This window comes from Azolla caroliniana, unplaced genomic scaffold (genome assembly GCF_043228905.1).
Source record: "Azolla caroliniana isolate FFs.n. ecotype wild unplaced genomic scaffold, voAzoCaro1.0.p SCAF_11, whole genome shotgun sequence".
Lineage (NCBI taxonomy): Eukaryota > Viridiplantae > Streptophyta > Polypodiopsida > Salviniales > Salviniaceae > Azolla > Azolla caroliniana.
This window is the reverse complement of record NW_028230446.1, coordinates 17,157,264-17,170,281: the sequence shown is the minus strand read 5'-3', so window position 1 is coordinate 17,170,281 and position 13,018 is coordinate 17,157,264. Positions and strand designations below refer to the sequence as shown.

At 36.7% G+C, this 13,018-nt stretch overlaps 1 protein-coding gene across 2 annotated transcripts; it reads left to right on the top strand.

Moving 5' to 3' along the window:
- Nucleotides 1–4,377: 4,377 nt before the first annotated feature.
- On the top strand, nucleotides 4,378–12,806 carry LOC147858145 (protein S-acyltransferase 8-like). Of its 2 annotated transcripts, XM_087326961.1 has the most exons (6): nucleotides 4,378–4,965; nucleotides 7,370–7,555; nucleotides 8,342–8,650; nucleotides 9,295–9,543; nucleotides 11,725–12,212; nucleotides 12,296–12,806. In XM_087326961.1, exons 1-6 carry the CDS (start codon nucleotides 4,924–4,926, stop codon nucleotides 12,327–12,329), a joined length of 1,308 nt encoding a protein of 435 aa, XP_087183087.1. In that variant the 5' UTR covers nucleotides 4,378–4,923; the 3' UTR covers nucleotides 12,330–12,806. The 2 variants fall into 2 exon arrangements, with proteins under 2 accessions (XP_087183087.1, XP_087183088.1); XM_087326962.1 differs by lacking the exon at nucleotides 7,370–7,555.
- Nucleotides 12,807–13,018: the final 212 nt, after the last annotated feature.

Here is a 13,018-nt window from a genome sequence, read left to right as displayed (position 1 = left end):
AACAAGGGGGAACATGTTGTTGAAACAATTATGCACAAGAGTTTAACTTTGCACAAGTCCACAAACAAGTGGACACAATATTGCACATAGCCCAAAGTGTCCACTTGTGGGATTATTTGTAACAATAGAACTAATTCATCATGCCACAAAGAGGGCATGTGGATTCCATGTTGCACACATGCAATCTCCGCCTTATTCTTATTATTATTCACTATTATGGAGCCCAATGCTTGGTTAGCATGGTGAGGTATGTCAAGAAAGAAGTCTTGGGTATAAAAGGTTTAATTGTGGTGTTATAATGAAGTGGTACAAATTGATTAAAACCTAAAAAAGTAATGGTAGCACAACCATTGAATTTGGACCAATGGAGACATTGATCAGTAGGAACACATGAAACAAAATTAGAGACCTAACTCATGGATTCAACGACAAAATCCGATGCCTTTGATTTTTTGCACCTTAACGGGAATGTCAACAATTTATGAATGCAAAACACATACATTTATTCATTTGTTATGTCTTCTCTTTTTGAATGTTGGCGTTATCCCCCAAGAGGTTGTGGGTTGTAAATGCCTCAAAAGGGTGATTAGGGTCCTTAGCTTATGTGGTTGGTGATATTGTATACAACAAAGCAACATAATAGGTAGTATGACTTAAATCTTTAATTAGATCCGTTACAAAGTGAAGATCGAAAGATAATCGATGATAATCATAATAGATCGCAAAAGAATCCCACAGTTAGGAAAGATGGCCGACACAATGTAGAAACTAATGCACTCTAGCCCAAAAAACTTTCCATGAATGTGGGAGAGTAAGCTTTAATAGGGAAACATAAAACTTACAATGGTCTCTCCCAAAAGTTTAAATTTAAAGCCCAAAATGTAAGGTTTGACACGTGCGACTTAACCTAGAGTTTCAAATCTTAATATAGATTCTCAAAGTTTTCTACATTTTGTATGACATTTTTTTTTTTCAAAACAAAATATCCGTCCATTAGTTATATAAAAAGGTCATAACGGCTACAACATACAAAGTATTTTTTCCCCAAGCCCGTCTATGTACTCCAAAGTAGAGAAAACAATCCACTAATTGCAAGCTATTCCATAGACACATTGCAAGGTATCCATATCCATAGGCAACAACAAAAGTAGTTGTATTTGGAAACAAGCCCTCGTAGGTCATAGTTATGAACCATTTCAATACTTCTTCAACCTACTCCTATTCAACATAATCTTTATCCAAAAAACCGAATGCTACCACTAGATTTCAAGGTAGATAATAGTGTATTCCATGCCTGTACATCTCAGATTTGAAGGCGATCAAATACATTATGTGCTTTTTCAAGAGAACCACATTTCACATTCGTGATTGTAAACTCAACAAGTATGCTTCCTCTTTCCACATCAACCATCTCGCCGGATTACCACCAAATTCCTGTACATACAACAACAAATTAAGTCAAGTTTCCTCCTCTCCTCATGAGCTTATTCTTCGGCCCCCACACCATCATCACGAATCCTTATCAAAAACATAAAAACTGCTTCGTTAAGTCCTCATAAACCATCTCGTTGATTACCACCAAATTCCTGCACATAAACAATAAAATGAGTTTAAATTCCTCATCTCCTCATGAGAATATGTTTCGGCCTCCACACCATCATCAGTCATCCTTATCCAAAACATAAATGCTACTTCATTAAGTCCACATCAACCACCTCACCAAATACCACCAAAATCTTGCACATACAACAATACAACGAGTCTTGTTTCCTCATCTCCTCATGAGAATATGCTTCGCCCCCACACCCTCATCACTCATCCTTATCCAAAAACATACATTTTGCTTCATCAAGTCCACATCAAACATCTCACCGATTATCATTTGTATGGCATAATTAATATTGTATGGAGCCAATAAAGTTTTCATGGAATTCCGGAAATGTCCTACATTTTCTCCCAAAATTTATGTGTTGAAAGTGGAATAAGAACTTGTTAGAGAGAGAGAGAGAGAGAGAGAGAGAGAGAGATGGTGGTGGTGGTGACGACAATGATTTATCGCCATCCTTGATGGTGCGACAACATGAACAATGGAAGCGATAGGTGGGCTACAAGAGTCTCATCTATTGAGGGTGTTGAATTTCCATAGTTTCCTCTTGATATGTTTAGTGCTTAAAGCCAGAGATGGTATAGGTTTACTAGGAAGAGTTGTATGATAGTGATACATCAAGTGATGGAGCATGGGTAACATTCTCAAGATTATGTGTATGCTTCACATTGAAGTGTAAGTGTTTGTCATACTGGGATCTTATACTTTCTCTTGAATTGTGAGATCATTTCTGTTATATGCAAAAAGGAGAGAGATCGTCATATCATGACATCATATGCAAAGGAGAAAGAGATTGCTTGTATCAAATTGAATGCCATAAGTTGACACGAATGTGGTAAAATATTCCAACTTGTTATGCATTAGTGTGTCTTTTGTCCAGTTGTCACTTAGTGTGTCCACAATGTGTGAACCCGTGATTCAAAGATTAAATCTCAATTCATGTCCTCTATGCACCACCTCTTGAAACAATTGTTTCAATTGGAGGAGACTTGGAGAGAATATTGCTATTGTTTTAGTTTCTCTTGCATATTCTCATTACTAGAGTGTGCCAAACCTTGGATCGGTAAGAGATGTCATCTGGCCACGAAGCAAGCAAGGTATGCATGCCTTCTTGTCCTTTTTATGATGGCAACATACATGCAACAAGTATACTCACACATTCGGCAAACATTAGCCCCCATTTCTAGACCCATGGTTTGAGTAAACGATTTAGTTTCTAGGAGACTCGTAGACAAGGTGACATGTGAACCTGTCATGGGGCGACCACATCATCGACATGACATAGAAGAAGAGTGTGTGTCACACAATCAAAATGTTGTGTCTATTGGGGGAGGGGGTGTTACATTGGAGAGGCTTTTACATCGGTGTGTGTGGAGAGGAACCACAGAAAGCTCGTGGGAGGGGGGAGGGGGGAGGGGGGGCGTCTATCCCCTCCATCCTTTCTTTTCTTTTCTTTTCTTTTGTTTTTCCCTCTCAATTCCCTGTCCTTCTCAGAATTCCTTCTTCACTCACGTATGTGTATGTGTATCTGCGTGTGTACATATTGTCTGTCTGTACATATGTTATGTATGTGTGTGTGTATGTATGTATGTATATACGTACGTACGTATGTATATTCTATGTATGTCTCTCTGTCTGTCTGTCTGTATGTGTGAGTTAATGTATGTATGTATGACTGTCTGTCTGCATGCATGCATGTATGTATGCATGCATTTATGCATGTATGTATGTATGTATGCATGTATGTATGTATATATGTATGTATGCATGACTGTCTGTCTGTCTGTCTGTATGTATGTATGTATGACTGTCTGTCTGTATGCATGAATGTATGTATGTATGTATGCATGCATGTATGTATGTATGTATGTATGTATGTATGTATGTATGTATGATTGTATGTATGACTGTCTGTATGCATGTCTGTATGCATGTCTGTATGCATGTCTGTATGTATGTATGTATGTATGTATGTATGACTGTCTGTCTTTCTGTATGTATATATGTATGTATATATGTATGTATATATGTATGTATATATGTATGTATATATGCCTGTATGTATGTACATATGTATGTATGTATGTATGTATGAGTTCTGTCTGTCTGTATGTGTGTGTGTGTGTGTGTCTGTACCAGGTACCGCCATAACCATCAAATCATCATCATCATCTGCTTCATCATATCATATCACCACCCCATCAATTGATTCTTCTTCTTCTTCTTCATCCATCCATCCATCCATTCATCCATCATCCATCGTCATTAATCAGAAGGAGAAGCAGAAGGATTGTGTACTCTCTCTCTCTCTCTCTCTCTCTCTCTCTTCACGCAGACTTCTCAGTTCACCTAACTCATCGAAGATGGCTCATCCTCCCTCCATGGATCACCTAAATTAACCTCAATCCCTAATTCTTCTTCTTCTTTCTCCTTTAACCTTTCATCTTCATCTTCATCGTCGTCATTATCGTCTTCTTCTTCAACCATATCATCGTCTGTTTTCTTGCCTAAACTTTCTTCAGATTCGGATGATACCGCCTGATGCTCTCTGATTCTAACGGGCTTTTTCTCGCGTTTCCAAGATGACAATTTGCAGGATTTTCCCGTTTCCACCTCCAGGAGAAAAGAGATGACGCTTCCCGTTTGCTTTCCTTTCATAGCTAAATTTAATGAAACTTCTGTCTCTGATCAAAAGGCGTTCCTTCGTTCCACTTCCATAGCAACAAAACCTCTCCCTTTTTTTCTTGAAGACATTTTCTTCCTCTATATCAAAGATATTTTGATATCCACTTCCATAGCTGTACAGCTTGCATTCTTCCCAACTTCGTTTGTGTCCGATCAGAAGCTATAATTTTTATTTGCTGTACAGAATTATAAAGCTTCCAATTTTGTTTATATCATTCAGCTTCTATATCGGAAACGCTTTTAGATACAGGAGACACAAACCATGGTGAAGAACGCGTTTATCAAGTCTTGGAAGGGAGCAATGTACGTCTCTGTCTGTAATGTATACATCTTTTCTTCGTGAAAGCAAGAAAGAGGGGCATTTCTTGAACCATCAACACTTTAGTCTTCTCATCAATCTTCTTGAAAGTTAAAGAAGCAAGAAGAAGAAGTTGACGGAAGAAAAAATGACGTTTCTTAGATTATCAAGACTATCCTCGATAGTCTTCTGCTTCAATTTTCCGCACATAGAGGGGCATCTCCATGGCCTCTTATGATCTGTGTTGATTTGGGAGCTTAATACTTATCTTCAATAACTGTCTCTGCGAATATATATTTTAATTACGAGAGAGACAGAGACACACAGAGAAACTATGGCGGAGAAACGCATTTATCAAGTCTGGAAAGGGAGCAATGTACGCCTTCCTTCTCTTATTATCCTCTCTTTTGCACTGTATTTGTCTTTTCTTGTCGGATTTTAATCATCTTTCTACTGCACTACTAATACTAGAAAGAGAAATGTCGCACCCCTTCTGACACAACTGATTTTTTTTAATTCTCTTTAAAATTTCTGCCAATTCAAAACCTAGTCTGGATTTTTAAACACTCCTCAGTAGCCAGCCTGATCTGTAATAAGGGATCTTAGGTTATATGGTTATGTTTGATCCATCATTGTTCATGCTGTCAATGGATTGGCGGGCTGGTATTAAGAGTCAAGAAGTAAGCAGCGAATTATACTGTTTCTTTTCTTTACGGTAAACTCAAATCGAATGACTATATCTCGATTTTCATATACTCCTTACCTAGCTGTGGATATGTTGGCTGCTGATATCTACAAACAAAGCAAAGTATATTGATAGAGAGAAAAGACCTGTGGTTTATTTGATCGATCAATCCTTACTGTCCACAAAACAACAAAAAGATTAATCGATGCAGAAAACAACTTATGGTTTTGTTTGATTGATTATACCTTATTTCCTGAATGAAGAGCTCTAGACAACTTTGGTCATTGTGCTGCATTGCTCTTAGAGAGACCTCTAAAATCCCTTCCCTAAAGAGACAATGCTTATTTGCTTCTGCTCTCATGATAGACTGGACAAAATGATATTTATATTGCTCTTCAAATTTGATTATTTTGATTGCAAAATTGTCAGAATGGTCCTCTAAAGCTATATGTGTATATCTTTGAATTCCATTGTCAGCCAATGGGACAAAGTCGTTTCTGGCCCTATTCATGTATGAACAGCTTGTGAAATGTGTATCTTCATATACTTTCATTAAATAAAGAAACCATGTGTACATATAGGTGCATATAATGAGATGCCTAGTTCCACATTCAGATTGATTGTAGGCTATAGGTTTTTCTGTGCCCATTTTGATTACAGCAATCATTATCAGTCTATTTCTCTTTGTTATTATCGTATTTGAAAGTGATCCGTCATGGCTATACTTAAATTGTGATAGTGCATCCATATCCGTGACATGTATTGGAATCAGTCTTTTATTTGTGCATACAAACAGTTAGTTTCACCTTCTTCACCTACATATACATATGGATGAGAATTGTGGGTAGCAGCTATGTCTAATGAATTCCCAGATTTGTTGTATAAAAGTTTCAAGTCACAGACTTCGAAAGTGCATCTATGCCTAACTTTCTCACATAGGCATCTAGTGCCTTTTCCTTATTTTATTTAATGCTCTCTATTGTGGAGGCTTGGCTCCTTATCTCTGCTAAATCTGCGAGGATGTGTGTGAGCAATGTATTGGACAACCATAGTTTAGTGCATTGATCTTGGAAATGTGAATAACCTCAGTATCTCTCAATTGGCAGTAAAGCTATATAGGCTCTTTTAATGGACAAATAGGTCCCCGTACATAAATTTAAACTCAAGATCGCACCATCTCACCCATTCCTAAGTTGTGTTAAACAGCATAATATAGGTCTTATCAAGAGCATATCAAATATTTTAGTTGGCTCTCTTGAGAGTATGAGTTAAGGACCTCATCCTCTGGATTCGGGATATAGAAGTGTGGGTATAAGTACATATGTGGGCAAGACTTGCACCAAATCGAACCTAAAGCTGCCTATTTATTGTGACATGTCATCATTGTAAAACACAAAGAGAGTTCGTGATAAGGGGCATCCCTGTTTTACAGCATGGTAGTTCTCTTTGACAGCGGATGTTTCTTGACGGACTTGTTGAGTGCATAAATGCTCAGTTGCATACCCTTTGGGAGACCCACAGAGATCCATTATTCTTCTGGAGAGACCCAAAATTATCCATAGGATGCATAAAACAATACATAGCTAGCTATATCCCGGCCATTGCCAAAATCAATGTACTGGTTTGCCACAATTTGTTTGAGGTCCTCACTACTTTGAAGCAACTCAGAAACATTATTCCCAATATAGGTCGTATATTGGGCAATGGAACAGGAAATGCCTTTTTGTCTCCACTATTTTCATATATTCATTCATATTGTATACCATTCTATAACCTTTTGGTTATATCCAAAACCCTCCTTCCTCATATCCCAATGTGTAGGCTGTTTGAGCTATTTCTAATCAGAGCTATGTCATTTCTAGCTCGCAGCCACAAGTGTGTGTTTGTCATTTATTGCTATTATAGGCCGGAATATACATCCATTGTACATTTTTGATAATTTGTCAGTGCTCATATGAATTTCTACCTGCATGGTTATATATTACAGTACAATACAATTACGCAAAACAAACAAATATTCCAGTTTCTTATTTTTCCTGTTTTCTTTTCTCTTGAGAGAGAAAGAGGCTAAGAAACAATTCTCCTTGTTTTGCAGAAGTTCTTTTTATCTGGACGGTTGATTTTTGGACCAGATTTCAAGTCATTATTCATCACAATATTTCTCATACTTGTACCAATAGCAATATTCTGTATTTTTGTTGCAAAGCATCTCATCCATAGTTTTCCCAATTATAATAGTGGTATTGCGATTATGGTGGTGTCGCTGGTCCTCACTGTACATGTAAATACTTGCCTTTCCATAGTTTCATGTGTTTTGCTTTTTCAGTACTGACCATATTGCAGTGTCATACGCATGAATCTTTGCATTATGAATGATGAATGTTTGGGCATATTTCGTTTTAGGGAATGTTTGAACATTAATTCGATTTTGTTTGCTTCAGTTCTCTTGGAGGCCGTTTTCAGATGATCATATGAAGTATGAAATTGCTTTCATTACATTTGACATTGTTTGAAACTTGATGGCAAGATAGACGTCATAGTCTGCAGAAAGTGTCAGCAGTATTTATTAATGACAAAGAAAATCATTCATATAGAGAGGACCCTCAAGAGGTTGAGACTGACCAAATGAATACTCCCAATCTGGAGAATTGTAGTCATTTGAAACTGAAACAAATAACGTCATCGTTTTCTAAAAATAAATGTTATTTCCTACCTAGATTATCGCAATACCATTATAGAAAATGATAGGGGACAAACTGATTGGACTGGAGATAAAATTAAAGGCTGAAACAAATAATGTTACTATTTTTTATGGAGCAATAATAGTATTACTACCAGATACCTATGTTATTGTTAACCCATAACAGAAATTAAATGGCTCACAGCCATTAGTTGAAACAATAATGTCAAAATGTGTTATGATCAAAGAAGCATTCAATCTTATTTGAGTTTAGTGCAAGTCAATAATTATAATACATTTCTTTGCTTTGGTAGTAATTTTGATGATGTGTATTATCTTTGTTTTACCTCATATATATTTTGTATTTTCCTCTTCATTTATGTTCAGGTGCTTACTCTTCTCTTACTCACATCAAGCAGAGATCCAGGCATTATCCCACGCAATTCACATCCACCAGAGCCAGATGAGTATGAGTCTTCAGCGTCCCCTGGAGATTTGGGAGGATCTCATCAAACACCAAGGTGGCGATTGCCCCGCATTAAAGATGTTATTATTGATGGAAAATCTGTGAAAATGAAGTATTGCGACACTTGCATGCTTTATCGTCCTCCTCGATGCTCCCATTGTTCTATATGTAACAATTGTGTGGAAAGGTTTGATCACCATTGCCCTTGGGTTGGACAGTGCATTGGAAAGGTATGAAATGAAACTCACAATTTTGACTTTTAAAACTGGATTAAATTTTGGTGATACCATCACATATATTTTGTTATATTAAGTGAAAAAGCCCTTGAAGTTTTCTTTACATCCCCTAAGTTTGTCTTATTTTCCTAAATGCCCTTGGTAAATCCCTTTTTTAGCAATTTTTTGTGCTTGTTCAGCAATTACATGGTGAATTTTACTTCTCCATCAGGCTCTGGTTGTGGGTTGTGAAGTCTTTGCTCCTATCTATCATCAATAAGAGTGATTTTGTCAAAGGAAAACAATCATTTTCTTGTACATGGACACAGATTAGTTGCGCTTAGGCTTGATTTCAAATTCATAACGTACCTTAAATCATCTATTCACTAGATTGTTGTACAATGGATTTCACTCGCTTACACACTTTATTAGACATCATTATAAATAATTAGACTTCTCGATATAATTATTGGTCAATTTCCTTGATAAATCAATACATGAAATAAAGTGTTAGATTTTATGATTTAAGCAAACAGAGAAATAAATATTTGTAGCTCTTTTATGATGCGAGTTGGAAAAAAATCATTTTTCAGGCGTGTCAAATTATTTTCTTATGGTTTCTAGCAACAGGGTAAAAAAATATCGTTTGTGTGTTTCAGAGGAACTATCGCTTCTTTTTCATGTTTGTGTCATCAGCAACAGTTTTGTGCATTTATGTATTTTCAATGTCAGCATTGTTCATCAAATATGTGATGGACGGAAATCAGCAAACACGGGATTCCCTCAGTGTTTGGCAAGCTATGGCTAAATCTCCAGCTTCCGTGATTTTGATGGCATACACATTTGTGGCTGTTTGGTTTGTCGGGGGCCTCACACTCTTCCATTTCTACCTCATTAGCACCAATCAGGTAAATCATTATTTGTTTATCTGGTGTTTTAGTTCTTTACCATATAAATGAAACACGTTCTTTCACGATTTATGTAACTTGAATGTAGAGGTTAATCATAAATGATATGCCAGAATATGTCAGGAACTGTGCTAGAATAACAAAAGGAAATGAGAGACTGACACATTTTCAACAATGTTACTTATAACCTGAAACCACAAGTTATCTTCTAAACAGCTTTGCATTGACACTAATGATACTGAAAAGTAAATTGGACTGGAATGGAGCTGAAATTAAAAAAGTTAAGTGTAGGTAGGGTAAAACCTGACTGGTTCTGAGTAGGCTGGTGGATTGAGGAAAAGCCTGACTGAGTTAACAACCTGACTACGACTAAAACTTCCATGACATGCTGAATTAAAGTCCAGCATGATTTGGCTAAAAACTGATAGGACTTGTACTGGATGTGGAAACCATAGAGGATAGCGTCTTAGTTGAATATCCTGGGGTGTGAATTACTTCTACCAATGTTAGAAAACCATCATGCAAATGTCACTGACACATGATGCATTCTTCTCTCCATTGGAAGTGGGAAATGCACAATGTTTTAGATATTTTATAATCCATAGTCATAAGCCATAACGTCCACAAGTGGATCAACATGTTACTACGTACTAGATGGGGAGCTAGCATTCATAACATCCACATGAAGTAGAGAACTGTCTAAGAATACAATATGTTGTGTCACTATAAATTTAGAATACAAAATCACAAGATTGCTGACAATGCGTAAAGACCTTGTACATTGGATGAATGTGGTGTACCACCAAGTAACAAATGAACACTCACTCTTCTATGTCTCATTTTCCTCCCTCGCACATTTAAACATGTGACACATCCTGCACCTGTAAACTTAGATTGGTCTGGTCTTACAGTGTAGTTAACATGTTAACACTATGGATTTACAAAATGACATGCTTGCTAACAATATCGTGAAAGTTCTCAATGAAATAATCGGGCAAAGATTGCATTCAGAATGTGTTGATGTTACCTAAGAGATAGTGTTGAAGCATTTTCTGCCATCAAAATCATCAACTGAAGATGGATTTTTGAATAATAGCTGCATGGAGTACAATGTGATAGAAAACTTGCACAATCGCATAGGAAATAGTTGCAACCAAAGTTGTCTAGGTTATTGAAACATTGAACGTGAGGCACATTTTAGGTATTGATACATTCTCGTTATATAATTAAAAACTAGATTCCATCCTGCATCTTGATGCATGCATTAATAAAAATCTTTTTAGCTTTTAATATACAAATCTGATAATGAATGTATTGCATCAAGTAGAATACCCCAGATTCTATATACATATTGCATCATACTAGATAGCCTTTCTCTTTCTCTCCCGGTGAGGTAACTAATATATTTTATTCTGTTCCAAAAAACCAAATCTAAAACAAGAAAGAGATGTACCTCTAGGCTTCAGACAGCTTTAATGAAATGGCCCATCTCCCTAAAAAAGCACTGGTGTAGGCAATGATAACTCAAAAATTTGTGTATTGTAATGTGCATTGTGTTTCATAGTTTGAGCAGTACACAATGTGAAAAGATGTCGTTAACCAAGATTGCATTGGATTTCAGTGGTCTTCTAGAGCCTAAGAAGAACAAACTTAGGGAGAGCAAAAAGCGATGAAAATTGAATTCTAACTGATGAAATCAAGTTGGATTAAGTATGGGCGCATGCTCCGTTGTGATAAGTGGGTAATAGATGTGTAGCATTTTAGTGACAAGAATTCTAAGAAACAATATTCCTGAAGCCATTGGTGCTTGTTGACTGAGAGTGTTTGTCTTGCCAGATGAGACAACCAATGGTAGAAATAGACCTTGGAAATAATGGAGTAAACATTTTACTTGATCGCAATAAATTGTGTCCATGTGTTACTAATGGTATTAGCACATGGCATCAATGTTTTAGAACACATAGTACGTGGTATGTGTAGTTGATTTCTCTTTCACATTATCATGTGTCTGCCTCCAGTATATACTCAAAAATGAACTGGATAATGATACATAACTACATATATTCATGTTAACTAACAAGGTGAAGTAGCATCTATGCCATTATCTGAATGTGCAGCTGTGTGAGGTAACTCTCTCATTCGATTGGTGAACCTAACAATCAGAACCTGTAAACTTTTCAGACAACATATGAGAATTTCAGATACCGATATGATCCAAGAGTGAGCCCTTACGACTTAGGCATTATGAAGAATTTCTACTCCATCTTTTGCACACCAATAGATCCCTCAAGAAATGATTTCCGAGCAAAGGTTCAGCTGGACCAATCAGGACATATTGTTTCAACTCCTAAGCCTAAAGTAGATGGAAACCAAGAGGCTGGAACTGAAGTGGGAGAGAGTGATGCCAATGAAGTACAAAGTGAAGAAAGAGACTTGGGCAGGGACGAAGAAAATGATTCCTTTAATGAAGATGCTTGGTCATGCGCAATGGGACAGCTACACCCACCAGTAGTAGTGGACTCTACAACTGTATCTCACCGTCGAATATCGAGTCGAGGCCGGAAGAGTGGAAACTGGGAAATAACTCCAGAAATCATGGCTGTTGCATCTGGAAGCATAGAGAATATCAGTGGAATGAATAATGACAGCACCAGCAATACACATGAAAGGTAATATCAATCAATCTCATGCTTTCCTATCATCATAGAAGTGTGAATGATTAATTATTTTTGCTACTTTTGATTAAAAACAGGCGTGATGAAGGCTCTCAAAACACAGGGTTGTAAGTATTGATACTTGGTGTATGCCATATACATTATCATAACTGGTTGCCATCATGCATGGACCAAACATTTGTGTGGCTCTTTATTCCCTGGCATGTTGGCCACATCTTCTACAGCCCCTAGTGTTTCTTTAAAGTTTGATACCTGGCTTGTGATACCGTTTTCTGTAGTTTTTTGTGTACATTTAAAAAGCAGTGAGATGTATGATGGAAACTAGACTAATTTGTAAGCCAAGTCTAACTGGGCATGGATAGTGTATGTAGTCTTAAAAAGAGAGCTATGTGTAGGTACTGATGTTGTGATATCAGGGTTCATACAAACGCATCAAAAGAGAGCTCGGCTTCCACAACACCGGCATCTTGTTGTTTGATATCTACTCTTTAACCATTTGTACTTGAGAGAGATTGTGGATACCTATTTAACTGCATATGGTTTCAAAGATCGCTCCAATTCCAAGTGGCATTTGTGGTTAGGTTCACATTTCATATATATATATATATATAACAAAATTCAGCTATATCATGCCCTTCAAAGCCTCCAGAACATACTGTTTTCGTTTTTCTTTTATAATTTTCATTGGAAATTTTGAAAAGGATACAATTACCTAAACAACAAATTTGGTATAGGATAGAACAACCTATACTTTCGACCTTTGTTCCAAAAATAATTTCAAAGATTTCCTTAGTTCTAAA

What these genes read in the sequence shown, in the direction of transcription:
- LOC147858145 (XM_087326961.1), top strand. Translation starts at nt 4,924, where the DNA reads ATGGCGGAGAAACGCATTTATCAAGTCTGGAAAGGGAGCAAT. An exon ending in AAGTCTGGAAAGGGAGCAAT is followed by an intron (nt 4,966 to 7,369) that starts GTACGCCTTCCT and finishes CTTGTTTTGCAG; the next exon opens with AAGTTCTTTTTATCTGGACG. An exon ending in ACCTCATTAGCACCAATCAG is followed by an intron (nt 9,544 to 11,724) that starts GTAAATCATTAT and finishes TAAACTTTTCAG; the next exon opens with ACAACATATGAGAATTTCAG.